Source organism: Scardinius erythrophthalmus (genome assembly GCF_964197995.2).
Source record: "Scardinius erythrophthalmus genome assembly, chromosome: 8".
NCBI lineage: Eukaryota > Metazoa > Chordata > Actinopteri > Cypriniformes > Leuciscidae > Scardinius > Scardinius erythrophthalmus.
Genome location: NC_138228.1, coordinates 38,743,619 through 38,764,300, shown reverse-complemented (window position 1 = coordinate 38,764,300; position 20,682 = coordinate 38,743,619). Strand labels below are relative to the sequence as shown.

The 20,682-nt window shown below is 38.9% G+C and overlaps 1 protein-coding gene across 2 annotated transcripts in view; it reads left to right on the top strand.

The window, feature by feature from the left end:
* dmxl2 (Dmx-like 2) overlaps window positions 1-20,542 on the top strand; it is an 82,699-nt gene extending 62,157 nt beyond the window's left edge. For both annotated transcript variants that reach the window (XM_081373126.1, XM_081373127.1), the window contains exons 30-45: window positions 6,788-6,981; window positions 7,106-7,239; window positions 7,483-7,568; window positions 7,671-7,872; window positions 7,955-8,072; window positions 10,329-10,394; window positions 10,820-10,906; window positions 12,194-12,315; window positions 12,399-12,537; window positions 15,548-15,608; window positions 15,687-15,814; window positions 16,476-16,553; window positions 16,859-16,950; window positions 17,063-17,115; window positions 17,399-17,616; window positions 19,278-20,542. In XM_081373126.1, coding sequence (XP_081229252.1) covers window positions 6,788-6,981; window positions 7,106-7,239; window positions 7,483-7,568; window positions 7,671-7,872; window positions 7,955-8,072; window positions 10,329-10,394; window positions 10,820-10,906; window positions 12,194-12,315; window positions 12,399-12,537; window positions 15,548-15,608; window positions 15,687-15,814; window positions 16,476-16,553; window positions 16,859-16,950; window positions 17,063-17,115; window positions 17,399-17,616; window positions 19,278-19,487 — 1,988 coding nt within the window. In that variant the 3' untranslated portion in view covers window positions 19,488-20,542. The remainder of the gene's footprint in view (window positions 1-6,787; window positions 6,982-7,105; window positions 7,240-7,482; window positions 7,569-7,670; window positions 7,873-7,954; window positions 8,073-10,328; window positions 10,395-10,819; window positions 10,907-12,193; window positions 12,316-12,398; window positions 12,538-15,547; window positions 15,609-15,686; window positions 15,815-16,475; window positions 16,554-16,858; window positions 16,951-17,062; window positions 17,116-17,398; window positions 17,617-19,277) is intronic.
* The last annotated feature ends 140 nt before the right edge of the window (window positions 20,543-20,682 follow it).

Below are 20,682 nucleotides of genomic sequence, written 5' to 3'. Positions count from 1 at the left end.
AACACGATTACTTCTTGCTGCGACAAACACGACAGATGTATTCACCTCAGAGAAGATAGTAGTACATGGATTGTATTTCAGTGGCGTTTTTATTCGTCTTGATTTCTCAACAACTTGTGTGTTTTTTCTGGGCGAGTAAGAACTGCAGCTCTAATAGTCTCATTACATGAACGTGCAGTCGTGCACAGAAGACCAACAGCTAAGATCAGGATTTTTGTTAAATAATACATTCAATTTAAGTTTGTTTTTCTTCAAACCCTATCATTCACCCCCAGAACAATATGGAATATATCTGTGGAATATACGACACGTCGAATGGGACCGTTCTGTAATACTTTGCATGTTTTTTTGTTGTTTTTTTTAAACTTGATGCTGGTTATTATTAACTGCCATTTATATGAACGAGCACAAGTGGGATATTTATTTGTGATTCGAAAAAGAAAGAAGGAAATACTGCATTAGAACAACACATTTTAGGGTGAACTAACCCTTTAGGGAGCTTATTTTAAAATGTTACCAATATGTGTACCAACCTGACGTGTGTGTCAGCCTGTTAGTGTGTGGAGAGGTGCTATGTGTGATTGCGGTGATGTTTGTTTGTCTCATATATTATATTTCATTATTTGTTACTTTATTATATTTAGTTTGTTATGTGTGTGTTTTCATCTAGCCTTTTTGTGTTTGTGTGCATATTCTGCTTTTTGTCATTTTCATCTCGTCATCTCATGTGTGTGTGTGTGTGTGTGTGTGTGTGTGTGTTTGTTTGACCATCACAGCCAATGTGGAGTCAAACAGGCAGGCAGAGCTCCAGTCTGACAATAAATCAGGTACACACACTGTCTCCCTCAACCTGTCTCACTGTTTAGCCTTTTAGCCTGTTTTAACTCCAGTCTAGATGTGGACGTGTGTGTGTGTGTGTGTGTGTGTGTGTGTGTAGGGGTATGGTGAGTGCCTCAGGCTCAGGTGCACACCAGCTGTCTGAGGTCAGCGTTCAAAGAGTTTGTTCGGTTCTTTCCCATTCTGAACTGATGAGACCTTAATAGAGGAACCAAATTGATTACGCATGGAAAACAGGATTTTCTGTGCTCTTCCTAATAGTAATGCACTGAAATATTTTTTTTTTACAGATACTATGTTCAGACAGCAATAGAATATGGTTGTGAGTATTGTATTTGAGTCTTCTTCTTATGGTTGCATTCACGCACAGTTTAGTTATTTACAGGAGTGACAATCGCATTCTGTCACTGAACTCATACCTGTAACTCATACTCACAGAAGCATTCTCTACAAACCCCTGCTGTGTGAACCGGACTGGGCAGCTAGTTGTCTTTCACGTCATACAATGCGAAACAACCGCTCTGTGCTGCACACAAGCATGTCTTGTGTGTGTGTGTGTGTGTGTGTGTGTGTGTGTGTGTGTGTGTGTGTGTGTGTGTGTGTGTGTGTGTGTGTGTGTGTGTGTGTGTGTGTGTGTGTGTGTGTGTGTGTGTGTGTGTGTGTGTGTGTGTGTGTGTGTGTGCTGTGTTTTCATGTGTTGTTTCGTTAATTTACAGAGATTGAGAAATGAGGTGTCATGTGAAGGTTTTAGATTCAGTCTCTTGTCTTCCATCAGAGCTGAATATTGTGTGGTCTGGGCATGACTCAAATGCTTGTCAGTGTAAAAGCTCCTGACGGTTAATTAATATTTGACTGATGAACGCGCCGTCGACTGTGATAAGTTTGAGTTTTATGGACGTCTTTGATATTTACTTTTAAGGGGTCCTATTATGCTTTTTCACTTTTTCAACTTTAATTAGTCTGTAATGTTGCTGTTTGAGCATAAAAAAGTACTCGAAACGTTTTGATTAAGTGTCACCTTGTGTTCAAAAATGATAATTGAAAAATTACAAAAATGACATTTACAAAAATGTTAATAGCTTTTGAAAGGTGCAGTCTGTAGGAATTACAGTTAGTGGCCGAATTAGGTACTGCAATCCAAACTCTAAATATCGGAGATCGTTGTTTCCCCACCCCCTCCTCCTCAGACTCGATGCTCACGCGGGTTGCCAGTTTGAGGACACGCAACAGGAACAAGCGCAATTGACAATGAAAGTCGAGGAGACTCACGAGTAAGTTGATGAGTTGATTTATCCGCATTTTAATATGCTCTCGTTCATAGAGATTTTTGGGTTGGGTAGAATCTGCAATCTCTGACCCAGTTTGTTTTCTGGCTGCAATACGCTGTGTTTCCTGCCAGCTGGCATCCCGGGGTGTCGAAATACTATTGGGTGAACTGGCAGTGGGCGAGATCACACAGACCAAAACAAGAAAAGACATTCCAACACGGAACGCACATTTCAAAGTAAAATAACTGGCTGTAGAAGTGTTTTTCAGAGAAATGATAATGTTAACTCAGCATGTTTCCTAAATATCTGTAGGCATGTGACGGTGAGGATATTTTCCCACCGGTTAATCGACGTGTGACAACACCAGTAATAAGCAGGGGATATTAAATCGCTAATTTGAAAGCGAAATTAAAATGCGCACCTCCGCACAGGTATTCATAATGGTGCGGAGCAGAGCGAGCGTTTTCAATTAATTCCTATGTATAGGAATGAACTGAAAACGCTCGCTCTGTTCTGCTCGCTCCGCACCCGTGGACACACACCGTTATGAATGCTCGTGTGGCCATGCGCATTTTAGTTTCGCTTTCAAATTGGCGCCAATTCAGGGGCAAATTGCTCAAATGGTGAGTTCATTAGCCTATTATTCTTAATGAAAAACACAACAACAATACAGTACAATGAAAAATTTGTTTAAATAGGCGCTTTTACATTTCACTTTGACGCCAAATATTCCTCCTCCTTATCAGTCAGTTCCTCGCTCTCATGATAAATGAAATCTGACTCCTTCTGCTGAACTGTGCTGCGACTCTCGTTCAGCTCACGATTTATTAAGCAGACACGTTAAGTTTTTTTAATTGTAGTGTCTGTTCTCTAACTGAACTAAATGATAAAAAAAGAAAAAAAAAAAAGAAAAAGCAAATCGACAGTGGGGGGTGGTCCCGCGATGGGCAAGTGATGTAACCGATGTTGCTTCTGAACACCATCAACACCGACTATCGTAGCAAGCCTAAATATCTGCAAACATATGGTATTTTTATGCTTTAGTAGAGTGAAAAAGTTACATACAGCACCTTTAATGTAACTGGAGTTGAATGAAATTTTTTATGAACAACATTTATGCCATAGTCATTTTTAATTTTCTTAAAATCCTATTTCTTCAGACTGCTGCTAGACCATTGGTTTGATTTTTAAAAAAATCAGCTCAGATCATTGTGAGGCCATGTCTACAAAAATGTATTAATATTATTAACTGATTTTTGATTTACCAAACTGTTCTTGAATTAACTAAATTGATGGCACAATGCCAAGATGATTCTGAGGCTGTAACCTTGCAATGCTTTGACATATTGACACCAAACTTTGTCATTGTCACCTCGCACTGACCACTATATGAAAGTGATAAGCAATTAAAGCCGTTTTGCCTAATGGTTTGTTCGGTAATCTTCATGGTTTACACCATCACAACCATGAGCTCGTTTACGTAGGATCGTCCACATTAACATAGAATGGCTATTCAGCAACTTGGTGAGGGCATTGTCATTTCACATACAAAGAGGTTAGCCAATCATAATAGATGTCATTTACATATAGAGCTCTTAAGACTACAAAATTCTAATGGCCAGAAAGTAAGAAAAAGGAATATCTAAATTATTTATTTATTATACTGGAATTTACATTTTAATGGCTAACTTTTAAATAAATTTCATGGAAAATGTTATAAAGTGAAGAAAATGGTCCCTTTAGTTGTCGTTATTTCCAAAATCTAGCATTTCTAAACTTGATTTGAAAGTGCCTTAGGTGTCACAATACAGGACCACATTCATAAAAAAAAAAAAAAAAAAAAAAAAAAAACAGTGATTAAGGGTTTTGTTTTCATACTTGTCGGCTCGTGGCATTTTGTCAAGGTGTTCTCTGGCAGTGCTCAAAGAGCAGATCCTTTGATCATCAACACAGTAAATTTAATCTGTCTGTTTTTTCATATCAGCTCTTTGTTCCAAAATAAACCCCTACTCACACTCACAGACTCTTACTGCAGGAATTTCTCTTTGAACACGACTTTTGAAGGATGATGTTATGAGGCGATTCTTCTCTTCAGATGTGTCCTCTTTTACATTTGAGATAAACTTTCCACACTATCAGAATCAAAATGTGCTTTAAATGCTAATGAAATGCCTTTCAGCTCAAAAGAAGACATAAATACAGAGATAGAGAGGGTCTTTATACACCAGACACCTGAAGAGATGAGATACTAGACTTCGTGTATACTGTAAGCAGCATTTCAAAACTCTGTTTGAAAATGAAAGCTTTTAGTTATGTGTGTTTCTGTGTTTGGTTTGTTACATCCCCCACCTCATCAATGATAATACAAAGTGATCTGAAACACCACAATCTTAATCACTATTAGGGACTAAACTGGTTCTTTTTCAGTTTTTCACTTTTAAAAATCAAATAAATTTTTTTGACAATAATCAAATTATTCTCATCATGTGTTCGGTTCCACCAAATAGATTTTTGAACATAAACCTACATTATATTGCCAAAAGCTTTACATGCACATGAACTTTAATGACATCCCATTCTTAATCTGTAGTGTTTAATATGCAGTTGGCCCATCCTTTGCAGCTATAACAGCTTCAACTGTTCTGGGAAGGCTTTCCAGAAGGTTTAGGAGTGTGTTTATGGGAAATTTTGACCATTCTTCTAGAAGCGCATTTGTGAGGTCAGGCACTGATGTTGGACAAGAAGGCCTGGCTCGCAGTCTCCGCTCTAATTCATCCCAAAGGTGTTCTATAAGGTTGAGGTCAGGACTCTGTGCAGGCCAGGCGACTTCCTCCACACCAAACTCGCTCATCCATGTCTTTATGGACCTTGCTTTGTGCACTGGTGCGCAGTCATGTTGAAACAGGAACATCCCCAAACTGTTCCCACAAATTTGGGAGCATGAAATTGTCCAAAATGTCTTGGTATGCTGAAGCATCCCCCCTCCACCAAACTTTACACTTGGCACAATGCAGTCAGGCAAGTACCGTTCTCCTGGCAACCACCAAACCCAGACTCATCAGCAGATTGCCAGACAGAGGAGCGTGATTCGTCACTCCAGAGAACACGTCTCCACTGATCTAGAGTCCAGTGGTGGCGTGCTTTACACCACTGCATCCGACGCTTTGCATTGCACTTGGTGATGTAAGGCTTGGTTGCAGCTGCTCGGCCGTGGAAACCATTCCATGAAGCTCTCTACGCACTGTTCTTGAGCTAATCTGAAGGCCACACGAAGTTTGGAGGTCTGTAGCGTTTGACTCTGCAGAAAGTCTCAGCATGCGCTGACCCCGCTCTGTGATTTTACGTGGCCTACCACTTCGTGGCTGTGTTTCTGTTGCTCCCATTTGCTTCTACAGTACTTTGTTATAATACCACTAACAGGTTGACCGTGGAATGTTTAGTAGTGAGGAAATTTCACGAATGGACTTGCACAGCTGGCAACCTATCACGGCACCACATTCTTTCACAAATGTTTGTAGAAGCAGTCTGCATGCCTAGGTGCTTGATTTTATACAACTTTGTACATGGAAGTGATTGGAACACCTGAATTCAAGTTATTTTGATTAAAGATTACGAGGGCACAATAATAAAAAAGGATGTGCTCAGATTATTCATTTATAATAAATACTGCAGTATTGTTTGTTATATTTAGTTGTACCTGATGAAGTGAAACGGGATAACAGGGAAGGTTTGTTTTGTTGATTGTTGTTTGTGTTGTGTGTATGTGTGTGAGCAGTTTGATATCACTTCGTACTCTCCGTCAGATCACAGGGACCCTCTCAGCTTTATTACCCATGAACCAGTTGCACGACCTACTGTGAAGACTAACATCTGTAATGAACCACCTCTGTTCAGTAGATGTGTTTAATCATGACCATCTGCTCTCATTTTAGAATCAGTGTGTGTTCAGAGATAGGATTCTTCAGTTTCTCTGTCTTCTCTTTCAGTTTTCAATGTCAAATTGAGTGCATTAGCCTATTACCCTGACTTTTCCCTTCTTTTTTTTACCTCTCTAGCAGCGAGTCCCTGGCATTTTGGGAATAAAATTATATTATTTGGCATTTTTTTAATCAAATTTTGTCAAGAAAGAGATTGCAGTTAAAAATTACTGTAGATATTGCATTGCATTAAAGGAATAGTTCACTTCAAAATAAAAAAAATTCTGTCATCATTTACTCTACCTCAAGTGGTTTCAAACCTGTATGAATTTTCTTTTTCTGCTGAACACAAAAGAAGATATTTTGAAGAATGTTGGTAACCAAACAGTTGATGTACCCCATTGACTTCCATAGTATTTTGATTTCCTATTGTAGAAGTCAATGGGGTACATCAACTGTTTGGTAACCGACATTCTATAAAATATCTTCTTCTGTGTTAAGCAGAAGAAAGAAATTCATACAGGTTTGAAAAAACTCGAGGTAGAGTAAATGATGACAGAAATTTTATGCATTGTGAGATTCAGTATTCTGTTCTCTGTGTACTGTTGTATTGCACATACTGTGAATAGTACACATACTGCATACTACTTTCTTTCTGAAGCAGTAGGTTGTATGCCATTCCAAACATACCTCTTTCTCCTTTTCCTGCTATATACTATAGGTAGTGAATGGGCCTCTCACTCTCTGTTTTTCTCTGTCCTTCAGCAGTCCCTCCACCGACCCCTCCTGCTGAGGACGTGGACCGACAGCGACGCAGGTTTAACATGCGCATGCTTGTTCCTGGACGTCCCGTTAAAGAGACTCCAGCCACACCTCCACCCGTCCCTGTAGAGCGGCCCACCTATAAGGAGAAGTTCATCCCACCTGAGCTCAGCATGTGGGATTACTTTGTGGCCAAAGTGAGACCGCAACAACTAGTTATTTACACTGATGCAAATCTCTTTTTTTAGTGTTTATTCAGTTTATGAATCTAGAAAGCATGTGTCAGAGTGTCTCATTGCTTTCTTTGTGTGTTTCCTCCAGCCTTTCCTTCCTCTCTCTGACAGCGGGGCGCTGTACGATTCAGATGAGAGCGGCGCTAGTGACGACGAGGATGATGATGACGCCTTCCTCTCTGACACACAGATGACAGAACACTCCGATCCAAACTCCTACAGGTGAGATTATAACACATCAAACTGAGAGTTAAGCAGGGCTGTAACAGGGAGAAGTAAAACTAAATTAAACACTGTGATGCATTTTGTAAACTGAAATGAATTAACAAAACACACGGATAAACAGTGGATAAAGAAATTAATGAAATATGACAATATGTGTTAATGACATTAGCACTGCTAAAGACACTGCTCAGGATGTGTATATCCTGTCTGAAGGATGATTGTTTGTTTGTGTTTTTGCAGTTGGTCTCTGATCCGCTTAGTGATGGTCAAACTTGCCCTTAACAATGTCAAGACGTTCCTGCCCCTGACAGGACTGGACTTTTCAGGTACTGGAGTAGGAGAAACGTACTCTTACTAACATGCAAACTGGCAGAAAGTAAATGAAATCATTAACTTCTATTTCCTGCACCTCCCTTGTGTTGTCTTAGAGTTGCCAGTGACATCTCCTCTGGCCAATGCTGTGCTGAAGACACTGGAAAACTGGGAACAGATTCTTCTGGATAAGATAAACAAATTTGACGGCCCTCCACCAAACTACATCAACACCTACCCGACAGACCTGAGTGCAGGCGGCGGGCCAGCTATACTTCGACACAAAGCCATGCTAGAGCCAGAGAACACACCGTTCAAGTGAGTGCTTGCGCCAAATCGCTCAAAGAATTACAGAATATTTAAATAATTATGCAAATGTGTGAACAAATTTTCTCTTCAGGTCAAAGCACCATCTCTCCTTCCCTGCTCGCCGCCTGTGGCATTTCCTGGTCAAACAGGAGGTGCTTCAGGAGACTTTGATTCGATACATCTTCACTAAGAAAAGGAAGCAGAGCGAGGTAACTACAGAACACAGGGGTGCGACCACACACTGATGAATAAATAGGGTGGATATTTAAAGGGGCAGGGCCAGTCATAGAGTGAGATATACCAAAACCCTAAAGGGGCTTCAGCAACAGAGGAACTTTTTCATAGTTCCTAAAACTACTGGCGGAAGTAACCGTATTTTGGCATGTTTGCACCGCAGGAACTAGGAACGATTTTAGTTCTAGGAACTCCTTTTGGAGGAAATAATTTAGCTCCTACTTCAGAGTAGGGTCTAAACCAGCACTATAGGAAATACCAGGGATGTTAGTGTATGCTGATTGGCCGAACGCATGCGAAACACCAGCACCCGACATTTTTTTTATATTTACTCCAGAAACTAACTCTATGAACATGGAAAACAGTGATAGATGGGCCTTTTAACCTTTACACTGAGGAGAAAATCCAACACGACTTTCAGAGGACCAAGCGAAGCATTATTATGCTCATCTAGCAACACTGGACATCAACCACACGGCAAATGCTAATACCTTTTCATATACTGTCTACTTTCAATGGATAGCAGTTGTATCTAATATCATATTAGACAGGACTGTTAGACAGAACGTAAACTAATGAACATGGAGAATGCAAGCACTGTTTGTTTGCTCAGGCTTTGGTTGGCGTTCTCCACGCCGTCAAAATAAAAGTCACAACAACAAGTGTGTCGTCACTTCAGAGTTCCTACTGGCGGTGCGAATGCAACCAGGAAAATGTTCCTAAGGGAACCATTAGTTCTCGAGGAACCACCCTAGTGGCTAGTTCCTAAAACTAAGTTCCTAGAACTACCCGGTGCGAAAGCCCCTTAAAGGGATCGTTCACCCAAAAATTAAAATTAGCCCATGATTTACTCACCCTGAAGCCATCCTAGGTGTATATGACATTCTTCTTTCAAACGAATACAATCGGAGTTATATTAAAAAAAGGTCCTGGCTCTTCCAAGCTTCATAATGGCAGTGGGTGGCTGTATGTCTTTGAAAGTCCATGAAAGCTCATCTTTTCATTATTAAAGTGCTCGACACGGCTCTCCGGGGGTTAATAAAGGGCTTCTGAAGTGAAGCGATGCGTTCGTGTAAGAAAAATATCCATATTTAAAACTTTATCGACTAAATTAACTAGCTCAATAGATCATTAATCATCAAAATATGCGCTTTGATGGAATTCCAAAGACATGCAGCTATCTACTGCCATTATGAAGCTTGGAAGAGCCAGGACATTTTTTATATAACTCTGATTGTATTCGTCTGAAAGAAGAATGTCATATACCCTAGAATGGCTTTAGGGTGAGTAAATCAGGAAGGGGCAATCTCCTCAACCACCACCAATGTGCAGCATCCACCTGGATGATGCGACGGCAGCCATATTGGGCCAGATAGTCCACCACACACCAGCTTACTGGTGGAGAGGAGACCTTGAAGCCTATCAATGTATATGGGGATGATTAGGAGGCCATGATGGATAGAGGCCAATGGGCAAATTTGGCCTGGATGCCGGGGTTAAACCCCTACTCTTTTTTCGAAGGACATCCTGGGATTTTTAATGACCACAGAGAGTCAGGACCTCGGTTTAACGTCCAATCCGAAGGACGGTGCTCTTTGTCAGTATAGTGTCCCCGTCACGTTACTGGGGCGTTAGGACCCACACCTCCACCAGCAGCAACCTAGTTTTCCCAGAATGTCTCCCATCCAGGTACTGACCAGGCTCAGCCCTGCTTACTTCAGTGGGAAACCAGTCTTGGGCTACAGGGTGATATGGCTGTGGCAGATCACCCTGTAGAATGAGGGTTAAATACAGCTGTTGCCAGAATTATGTAATATAGAGGGTGGGGCCTGCATAAAATCATTAAAAAGACTTTTTTTTTTTTTAAGTATGAGTCCCAAACCAAAATGTATGACTGCTGAGATTTAATTGTCATTAAAGGTATGGAGGAACTTCAAGAGATTTTTTTTTTTATTATTTAAGATGTTTATCATGTGGTATAAAAAAAATATATAGAACTTTAGAAAGTAGCCATCTTATATGTTGAGGGTAAGTACTGACACAGACACTGGAGGGAATGTGCATGTTATCTCAAAACCATCTCTCTGACGAAGCTCCAAATGAGATTCATTTTGCTCTTTATTATTTAATTTGTTTTTTCTCCATCTGTCTATCACTCGTGCATGTGTTTTTGTGCTGTGCCCCATGTGTGTTTGTTAATGTTTGTGTGTGTTGTGGTGTGTATTGTGTAGTCTTTAGATGATCATGTGGACCACCTCATACAAAACGGCATTACTGGAGCTCGCAAAACCAACAAGGTACTGAGACACAGAATGGGACTCGTCTCTCTGTGAAACCCTCTTAAAGCTTTAAGCTTCTGTCCTCTGTTAACCTTCTGTGACCTCACACACACACACACACGTTCGTCTCTTTCCTCACGTTCCCTAACTCGTCTGGCTCAGCACTGCTCTTCCTCACTAACCACCGACGGCACTGAAAGTGGTTTATCAGACGGATTCTGCTTCAGACACCTTTTTTGAAGATCAAGCAATAACAGCGATTAATTCATGTTTTGCCTTCTGTGGAGGTGTGTACATGGTCTCATCTGCATGCCAGCAAACTTCCTGCAACTGCTGCTGTGTGTGTGTGTGGATGTGATTGGGAAAATATTAGAAAAACAGCAGAACAGCAGAACAGACTAATGTGAGTGTGTGTTTATATATGTGTGTGTGTTATGTTACAGGTGGAGGCTGATATGGGTTACCCTGGAGGCAAAGCCAAAATCATCCATAAAGAATCTGATATCATCATGGCATTTGCCATTAACAAGGTTAGGAAATTTCGATCTCTAGTTCTATTATAGACAGAGTCTGTTCTAGACATTTGGAAGGTTTTTTTTTTTTTTTTACTTTTAATGTCCACTTTTGATATTAGTTTTCTACACAATAAAGGTTGAAATTCACTTTTTCGTGACCTTTGACCGCTTTCTCTCAGACTTTTAGAAGTCATCACACTGTTTTTTGCTAATGTAACTTTAACACAACTGTTATTAACTGGCAGTTGTTGATCGGAGCAGACCAAGTTGCTGAATACTTAATAGATGTTGATATGTAAATGTGGGCAGCCATAATGTTAATAAGCTAGCTGTTGTGAAAACAGTTTTCATTGTTGATTAGTTCATAATTAATTACTCAAACCACATGTGGAGGACTCCAAATGCATGTGCATGTAGCTCGACTATTTTTTTTTATTGGGGCACTAGTGAAGTAAAAAGCCTTGTTTCCACTATAAATGAGTGCCGAATGTGAGCCCATAAATAAGTCTTATGTCGGATTTGTATTTTGTTTTGTGAGCTGCTCAACTAGTTTTCCATGATAATATTCCAATATTCCATGAGTTTTTCCAGTGGACTACTACACGTTGAATCTTTGATCATACTTTATTTTAGGTGTCTTTAACTACTATGTACGTGCAGCAGAAAATATGTACAGTGTTCTGTACAGTGTTCATAATTTATTGCAAAACAGTTTTGCTGCTGTTAAGGTGGGGAATGGGTAAGGTTAGGGCAGGTTTGGTGGTATGGTTAGGTTTAATGGTGGGTTAAGGTGTAATTACAGAAATTACAGCTGTACTTGCATGCAGATATTTTTTGAAATCCAAGTACAATGTAAAAAACATGTACGTACACATTCACAATAAGTGCATTATATCAAATGATTAATTTAAATGCAAGTACAAAGGGGGACTGAAGGGGGACGTCTTTTTTGCAGAGTCGTTTCCATCATAGGAATAAATTACATTTTAAAATATACTTAAATAGAAAACAGTTATTTTATTAATTTGTAATACTATTTTGCAACATTAACGTTTACTGCATTTTGATCAAATAAAGGCTTGGTGAGCATAAGAGACTTCTTTCGAAAACATTCCAAAAAATTAATGTTTCAAACTTTTGACAGGAACTGTATTTCTGAATGTGATAAAATGTGACTTGATTTTTTCTCTTTTCTCAGCAATGCATTTTTTTTTTTATTGCTGAATACAAGTCTTTCAAAAGATCAATATAAAAATCATGTTTTAACATCCCATTTAACTTGTGTTTGTGTTCTTATCTCAGGCTAACACTAATGAAATAGTGCTGGCGTCCACTCATGATGTCCAGGAAGTGGACGTGTCCACGCTGCTCGCAGCTCAGCCTTACACCTGGATCGGAGAAGAATTTGACAAGGAGTCTCGCAGGTTTGTCACCTGTCTGTGTGTTTGGAACATTCAGCTGACAGCTTTGAAAGGATTGCTATGAGCATCTTGTTTTCTCTTTATAGCTCTGATGATGTGGATTACCGCTCGTCTCACACCAACATCGCCCAGGCCAGCGCCGGTCCCTTTGCCCCCCAACAGATGGCAGCGTCCTCCTCCATGCCCTGGTTGGGCAGTGGGCAGACCAGCATGGGTGCCAGTGTGGTATGTTAGACTGTTTCCTGTCTGTAAATAAACTGCATTAAAGAAAGTTAACAAATTGGAGAGTGGAAAATGAAGATCCTTTATCATATACATGTAGAACGTGCATGTTCCAAGGGCATTCTTCCCAACTATCTAAATCAATCTTTAAACCCAATTTTATTTCCCAGGCCTGTCTAACCAGAAAAATCTTACATCGATTTGTAATGAAAATAACTATTACATTTTAACCTGATTTTTGCTATGAAATATCCATGGAAGCTGGCAAACAAAAAGAAAATATTTTAATACTTATTGGAACATTATTATGTTAAGTTTCAGATCTCATTGGAGATATTTTTACTAAATCTGTAAATAAAGAGCATTTTAAGATTTAGAAAAATTTAAGGAGGCTGTATGTAGAATTCTGAAACCCTTGTCATTGCTGACACTGGTGGCCGTTAAGTGAATTGCAGCCAGCAACTAATTTTTTCGTGTTAACACACGTGCACAGTGCACACGTAACTTACAAGAGACTGAACACAATTCAAGGAGTTCTTCGCAAAGTAAAAAGAAGTTTGCAGCAATATACTAATATTAATATACTATTACTATTTCAGCAATATACTACCTTTGTAGCAACATACATGAGCTCTGCAATTCACCAGCATCATGTCAACAGATGAGGTCATTACAATCAAACTTTCATAACAGTGTAACTTTACAGTATATTTTAGACTATGGACTTTAGATCTAGAATTAATCCATTTTCTTTGCATGACACATTGACATGACTCTTTCAGCATTATCCTGAATATTGTATTAAGCATTCGTTTTATGCATCACAGAACGGAAAGAGGCTCTCGGGAGCGCACGTAAACGTCACATCCTTTTGATTTTCCCGGCAAAACCGGCCCGAGTCCTTAACATAAAAATCAGTCTACAGGCTTTCATTGGCAACCTAGGGAGTTGGGGAAGGTCTGGGGGAGTTTTGTTACAAGCTGGTCACACATTGACAATAAAAAGCAATTAATGCATGAAAATGGTTACTTAGCCCCTTTAAAACAAAAGACATTTTAAATTTATATATTATATAAAATGACGAAAAAATTACATTGCTAGGCTATTTTAGTTTATTTGTACATCTGTGGACATCTTTTGTACAGAAGGTCAAATTTTCTTGCTTGTACTGAAGCATAAGATACTCTTCAAAAGGTTCTTAATTCATGCTGGAGAACATGATCCTCTGGTTTCGGTACTGCAAACCAAAATGAAGCAAACCAAATACTCAAATGAATTCATGTTCTTTTTTCAATTTAACTATTCACTCAAGTAGTTAAAGCGTAACTCTCGCCAAAATGCAACCTAGGGTCTTTTTGTTAATCTCCCCAAGGCAAACTTTAATTTAAAAGCATAATTAGAATGGAAACGCCACTTTTAAGTTTGACCGTATTTTCGTTTTCAGTCAAATTGCCTTTTGAATGGCATGACTATGATAGCATGAAAAATCGCTATTTTTAAAACACTAAAAAGGCTCGACACAACATGAAACTTTGCTCGAAGTATCACCAGGGGCTCTACACATGAACTCGCGCATTGAGAGCATTGTTTGTGTACACAAAGTTTACTAAAAAGAAAGATTTTGAACAACTCACTTTAGCTGTTGTTGTTTCCATCCGCCGGCATTTTGTCAGTCAAAAATAGTCGATCTCTGCGAATGAACTGACTGAATTTTAGTATTGTTTCTTATATGAGGATCCTATTTCAAATACAAGGTCAATATTGATTTTCACTAACAACAAAACAACAAATTATCGGTGAATTTATAAGCTTTAGGAGCTTTCCATCTGTACTCTCCTCCCTGTTACGTTGCATTCGGAGATCGACTATTTTTGACTGACAAAATGCAGGTGGACACAGCTACAGTGAGTTGTTCAAAATCTTTCTTTTTAGTAAACTTTGTGTACAAAATGTTCTCAATGCTCGAGTTCATGTGTAGAGCCCCTGGTGATACTAGTTTCATGGTGATACTAGTGAGCAAAGTTTCATGTTGTGTCGAGCCTTCTTAGTGTTTTAAAAATAGAGATTTTGATCGTGCCCCTAGCACTCCCATTCAAAAGGCAATTTGACCGAAAACTAAAATATGGTCAAACTTAAAAGTGGCGTTTCCATTCTAATTATGCTTTTAAACGAAAGTTTAAGATTCACAAAAAGACCCTAGGTTGCATTTTGGCGAGAGTTACACTTTAAGCAAAGAATATAATTTGTAATTTAAAAGTTTGTATTATATTAGAAAAACAAGTATTTTTCACTAGTCGTCTCAGATTTTGGGCGACTGTACATACGCGCACACTGAAGCAGGTTCATGCCGGTCACGTTCCCACAGATCTCCAACCACAGATGAAGAGCGGCTACTGAGTGTTTTCTTTTGGCTGTTATCAGCAGTTCTGCTGATACAAACAGTGAGTCGTGGTCTCAACAGAGCTCTTGATGAGTCTGTATTGAGCTGATAAGAGCGTTTGGAGGTGGTGGAGTAAACCGCAGACAGTCCGAGCGGCCCAAGGTACAGACCTGCGTCATCAGCCTCCAATCTGTTCTCATTCACAGTTGATAAAGATGACACAATCAACATGGGGAAACTACTTTCAAACTGTAGTAGCAAGCCCTACATGCTACTGATCAATTCAAGTAGTCAAACAATTATCGGAATGGAATGCGTTATCATTTTGAATGTGTAATTCATACAAACTATTAACAAAGATCTAACACAAAAACAGTCATTTGAATGCCTTGCACAAAGAGTATTGTGGTGGTATATGGAACAGGGATGGTATCAGATGCTAATGACACTGTCATTTATGAATTTATTTATTCATTAATTTATGGTTCATTTGAAACGATTCAATCATTTGCTAAATCAGACTATATAGTATTGTGAATTGTACTGTAAAATATGAATAAATTGTGTTTTGTGTGTGTGTGTGTGTGTTTGAGAGAATCTCTGGTGTGTTTAACTGTGTGTCATTTCTGTCAGATCATGAAGAGGAACCTGAATAACGTGAAGAGAATGACGTCTCATCCCATCTATCAGTACTGTAAGTGTCTCTCATTTCACACACAAACACTGTAGGGTTTTGATGAAACTCCAGTTGACTTCTTTGTGATGTTTGCAGATATGACGGGAGCTCAGGACGGCAGTGTGAGGATGTTTGAGTGGAATCGTCCACAGCAGCTGATCTGTTTCAGACAGGCCGGAAACGCTCGGGTCACACGCCTCTATTTCAACTCACAGGGCAACAAGGTATTGAAGCGTCCATTATAGGGTTGAACGATTTAGGAAAATAATCGAATTCCGATTTTTTGGACCAATATTGCGATTTAATATGTGATTATTTTTTAAGCTCTTTATCTTCTGTATTATTCAACAAAGACAAGCAATAAAACATTGTATAGTAGGGGTGGGAATCTTAAGGCACCTCACGATCCGATTCCAAAACGATTCTTCTACTTTTTTTTTTTTCTTATTAAATAATCTTATTAATAAAACTTCATATGTAATTATAAGTACTTTTTAAAAATAATTACACAAAAAAAATTATTAAAACAATTGCATGTTAAGAATTAAGTATATAAACTTATGATACAATTAATTGATAACCAATAATACATTTAAATGCGTATTTTACACAGCATTTATTGAAAAAGCACAGCAAAAATATTGACCGCTGGTAACTGTTACTTATGTATTGTATAATAATTTCCAGGCTCATTTATGTGCTGTTTTTTTCATTGAATAGAATGAATATGTCAGTGCTGTGTTTATTATTGTCTGTGCGGTGTTATGTAATGAGAGGAAAAGGCGTCCTGTTGTTCCTTCTGTACTGCATTTGAATCATTATGTAATACGCAGCTTAAAATACTGTCTGCACTCTTAAATGCCTCCATTCTTTCTGTCTGTGCAGTGTGGCGTTGCAGATGGTGAGGGCTTTTTGAGCCTCTGGCAAGTCAATCAGACCTCCGCAAACCCCAAACCGTATTTGGTAAGAGCCTTGTGTTTGTATCACACACGCCTTCTATTACCGACGGTCACTAACATCTAAAGTCTGCCTTCAACGTGTTAAATAATTACCTTGTAAATGTCTAGAATCTATTTATATATTTTATACAGAGGCATACAAATATTGTGACATAAAGACCACACTTAACAGAGTCTTTGAATTAGATACTGTATAATAACAAAGCATGTGCCATCTGAACTTTTCCCGAAACTAACTTTACTAATAAATAGTCATTGGTTTAATAGTTTATGTGTGAAGTAATAATCATCTGTGTGTGTGTGTCTCAGAGCTGGCAGTGCCACAGTAAAAGCTGCAGTGATTTTGCCTTCATTACATCCTCCAGTCTGATCGCCACAGCGGGACAGTCCAACGATGGCAGGTCAGTTAAAAGATTTATCTTAGTGTCATACTGAAAGAGACTGTATATAATAGAAATATATATAAATAGACTGTATATTACGTTTTAAGGAAATGTTCCCCTTTCACCACAGGAATGTTTGTTTATGGGACACTCTGGTCTCTCCAAGTAACTCTATGATACACGGTGAGTTCACAGACTTTTGAGGGAAGACGTTTTATATATATATTATAGATATATATATATATATATATATATATATATAGTTGGAATCATTATGCATAAAAAAAACTTTCTAGATATTATTTGTATTTTGGTTACTCAATTAAACTTAATTCAACATATACTCTTTTGGTTACCCTCTTTTGCAGGTGACTGTGCCTATTTGCTTACGAATCTGAGATGCAGTACTAATTTAAAAATAGTCTTCAATTTTAGAAATTCATTTACATTTTTTTTTCCTACCCAGCGTTCCAGTGCCATGAGAATGGTGCAACGGTTCTTCAATATGCTCCTAAACAGCAGCTGATCATCACGGGTGGCAGGAAGGGATTCGTCTGTATCTTTGACATCCGTCAGAGACAGCTGCTCAACACATTCCAGGCGCATGATTCGGCCATCAAAGCTCTGGCCATGGATCCCACCGAGGACTTCTTCGTCACCGGCTCAGCCGAAGGGAACATGAAGGTATGTTTCCCTAGAATGACACGCGTTACCTCAATCATCTCATGTTGCCACAATGTGGATATTTAGGCTAAAAGCGTAAAAAGCAGCCACATTTTATATTGATAACAAAAAAATAGACTGAATTTAAAGTATCGCCAAATGACCAATTGAATGATCGTTTTGTTTCTCCCCAAGTCTTAAGTCATCTTCAGTAGGGTGTCTGAAAACCGCAAACTAGCAAGCAATAGCCTACCTTTTATCTCTATACAAATGACAAACTATCATGCAGTACTCATGGCTACCTATCAGTAGAATCTCTAAATGTGTCCCTAATTTTTATAAAAAATAACTAACAATGCAATCGAATTGTTTTGGATGACTGAAACCATTGACCGAAATGGTGGCATTTAATCAGATAAAGCAGATAAGCTACAATAGGTAAACATGTCAGCTGTGTGGATGCTAGGGCTGGGTTGACAATATGATTTATTTGTTTAATATATCTTTATTTTGATGAACCGAGATCTCTTAGTCTATGCTGTTTTCAGTTCACACGTAAATAAAACTTCACTAGACATTATTTGTAGCGCCTTCCATCCAATAATCGCAATAAGCTTTGTGTTTTGTTACTTTTGATATGAAACAAAGTCTAAACTTTAAATTCTGTCAGGTTTATAATGAACTTTAAACAATAAATGTTTCGACACTATTTAAAGTGCCATGACAGAATGCTATTGCTGCCTCAGGTCAAGCAAAGCGGCGGTACGGAACAAACTTGAACTGATCATCTCTTATTTTTTACTACTAGTTATAGCACAAAATAAACATGAATGAACATTAAAAGATATGTTGAAAGATGCATACAACATAACGAAATGTATCATGTTTCAGGTAATCGTTGAAACACGTCAATAAAACAGCTTGTAAACACTGTGACGAAATGTTACATTTCTCAGGAAAGCCATTCAATATCCATAAGCTTTTTAGTTGGCAAGAAAAAAATGACATGTTGCTAAAGCACTACATATTCATTATATTTTTTCTTAACCTGTTGTTTTTATTATTTAATGTATATTAAATCAAGATGTTAGGTCTGGCAACTCACTATAGACACGGCTCAATCCGAGGGACAGGATAAACGGCTGTCTTTCAAATTCCCTCTGCACGCAATAGGACAGCGCTTCAACCAACCAGAGCGTTTTCCCAACAGCGGAGCTAACGTTAGTTGGTAGATTCAACTTTTGCCATATCTGGCCGGCAAAACTACGAACACATCTTCCTTTTTTTAAGAATGACTTAAGTGCCGTTCTTTGCTCTTTTCTCAAAGAAAAACTTAACTCCAAGTCCTCCAGAGTCGTGGCCAAAGCCGATTGGAAAGACCGCTGTTCGTCATCAGCCATTCTTTGTTTTCAAGTAACAGGGAACCGTCGCAACTCTGTCGTCATATGTTAAGCCCGCCCCGCCTACTCTATACACGATGTGATTGGCCTGACCCAATTTAGGTTTTTGCAGCTCGAAAGTCAATGGAGAGTTGCTAGACTACCCTGGCTGCAAAATACATTTTGCTGCCGCTAGGGTGCGTCTAGATTTCTAGGCTATATATTCTCATGGAAACTTTAATCTCAGTGAAAAATGTATTAAGTGACATCACTACTAATAATCGTCCTCCTGTTCTGGTTCAGGTCTGGAAGTTGGCGGGTCACGGTCTCATGCACTCCTTCAGCACAGAGCACGCTAAGCAGTCCATATTCCGAAACATCGGCGCTGGGGTGATGAAGATCGAAACCTGCCCGGGTAACCGGATCTTCACCTGCGGAGCCGACGGGACCCTGAAGATGAGGGTCCTCCCCGACCGCTACAACATTCCGGCCAGTATTTTCCAGATCCTCTAACACCGGAGCTGCCGTAGAACACTAACGCTTTCATCGGCACCTCTTCGTTTCCTTAGCTGTGAATCGTAAACCGGTAACAAATATCTTCGCGCTGCAGAATCTCTTTACCACCCCCGCCCCTCACGAAAGACGCTGGAAAACACGCACGAGGTACTGTAATTCCCGGAGACGGATCCGGATGATGTGTTTGTAGGAAAGCCGTATGCATGAGCTGTTTGAGTCATCGCACTCCATTCCCAGGTTATTGATCGTGCTCCGTAAAAGTGCTCAAAGCTCCATTTTTAAGTGTGTATGTGTGTGTCTTCATTTTGTGGCCATTTTAGCATCTAAAATACCAGCACTGTGCTTCTGCTATCAGTGTAAGTCCAGTTGTTGGATTTTGTTTTTACTGTACGTTTTCTCCTTGGCTGCTAATGTATTTGCGGAGTGTAAAATGGCACAGTACCCTGGTGGCCCGGCCCCAGAGACACACACACCCTCTCCTTCCACGCGCACACATGCTGCTGTTGACACGCTTGTTTCCGTAGCAGCCAAACAGCTAAGCATTACATGCGAGACGACGACGACGATGATGCTTGCTCCTGGAAATGACGCGTTTCACCTCTTCATCTTTCAAGCCCTGAAATTCTCACTTTTAACAGACAACGTTTCGTTTTTGCACAACGTATTTGTTTGTTTGTTTGTTTGCTTGTTTTACTTGATGTCTCTTTTTTTGGTTTGTTCTTTTACAAATGCTTGTATTTATATTTAACTTTAGGAATGTAAGGTTTGTTTTAGATGTCTGGGACAAAGTGCAACACACTTGTGTTTTATTTATTTACGTATTTATTTTTTCATGTTTTATCTATTCTAAATATTTGCACTCAGATCTGGGGAAACAATAACAATCTTGCGTTACAAGTGGTAAAAGCGCTATTAGAGGAAACTGTTATTTACAAATGAATGTCTGGCTGTGTGTGGCCGAGTAGTAAAAAGTGAAAATAGTTTTAAATGAATTAATATATATATAAATATATATAAATATAAAATTGATCTACAACAATAGCTTGTACAAACACAATAATGCTTTTAGTTTATTATTATTATTATTATTATTATTATTTTTGATTTTATCTTAACTGCTGGAATAGTCGTATATTTGGTTTGATGTATGTGGTGTTTATTAAAATCACATTTGTGTTTCTGTCTGATTTGC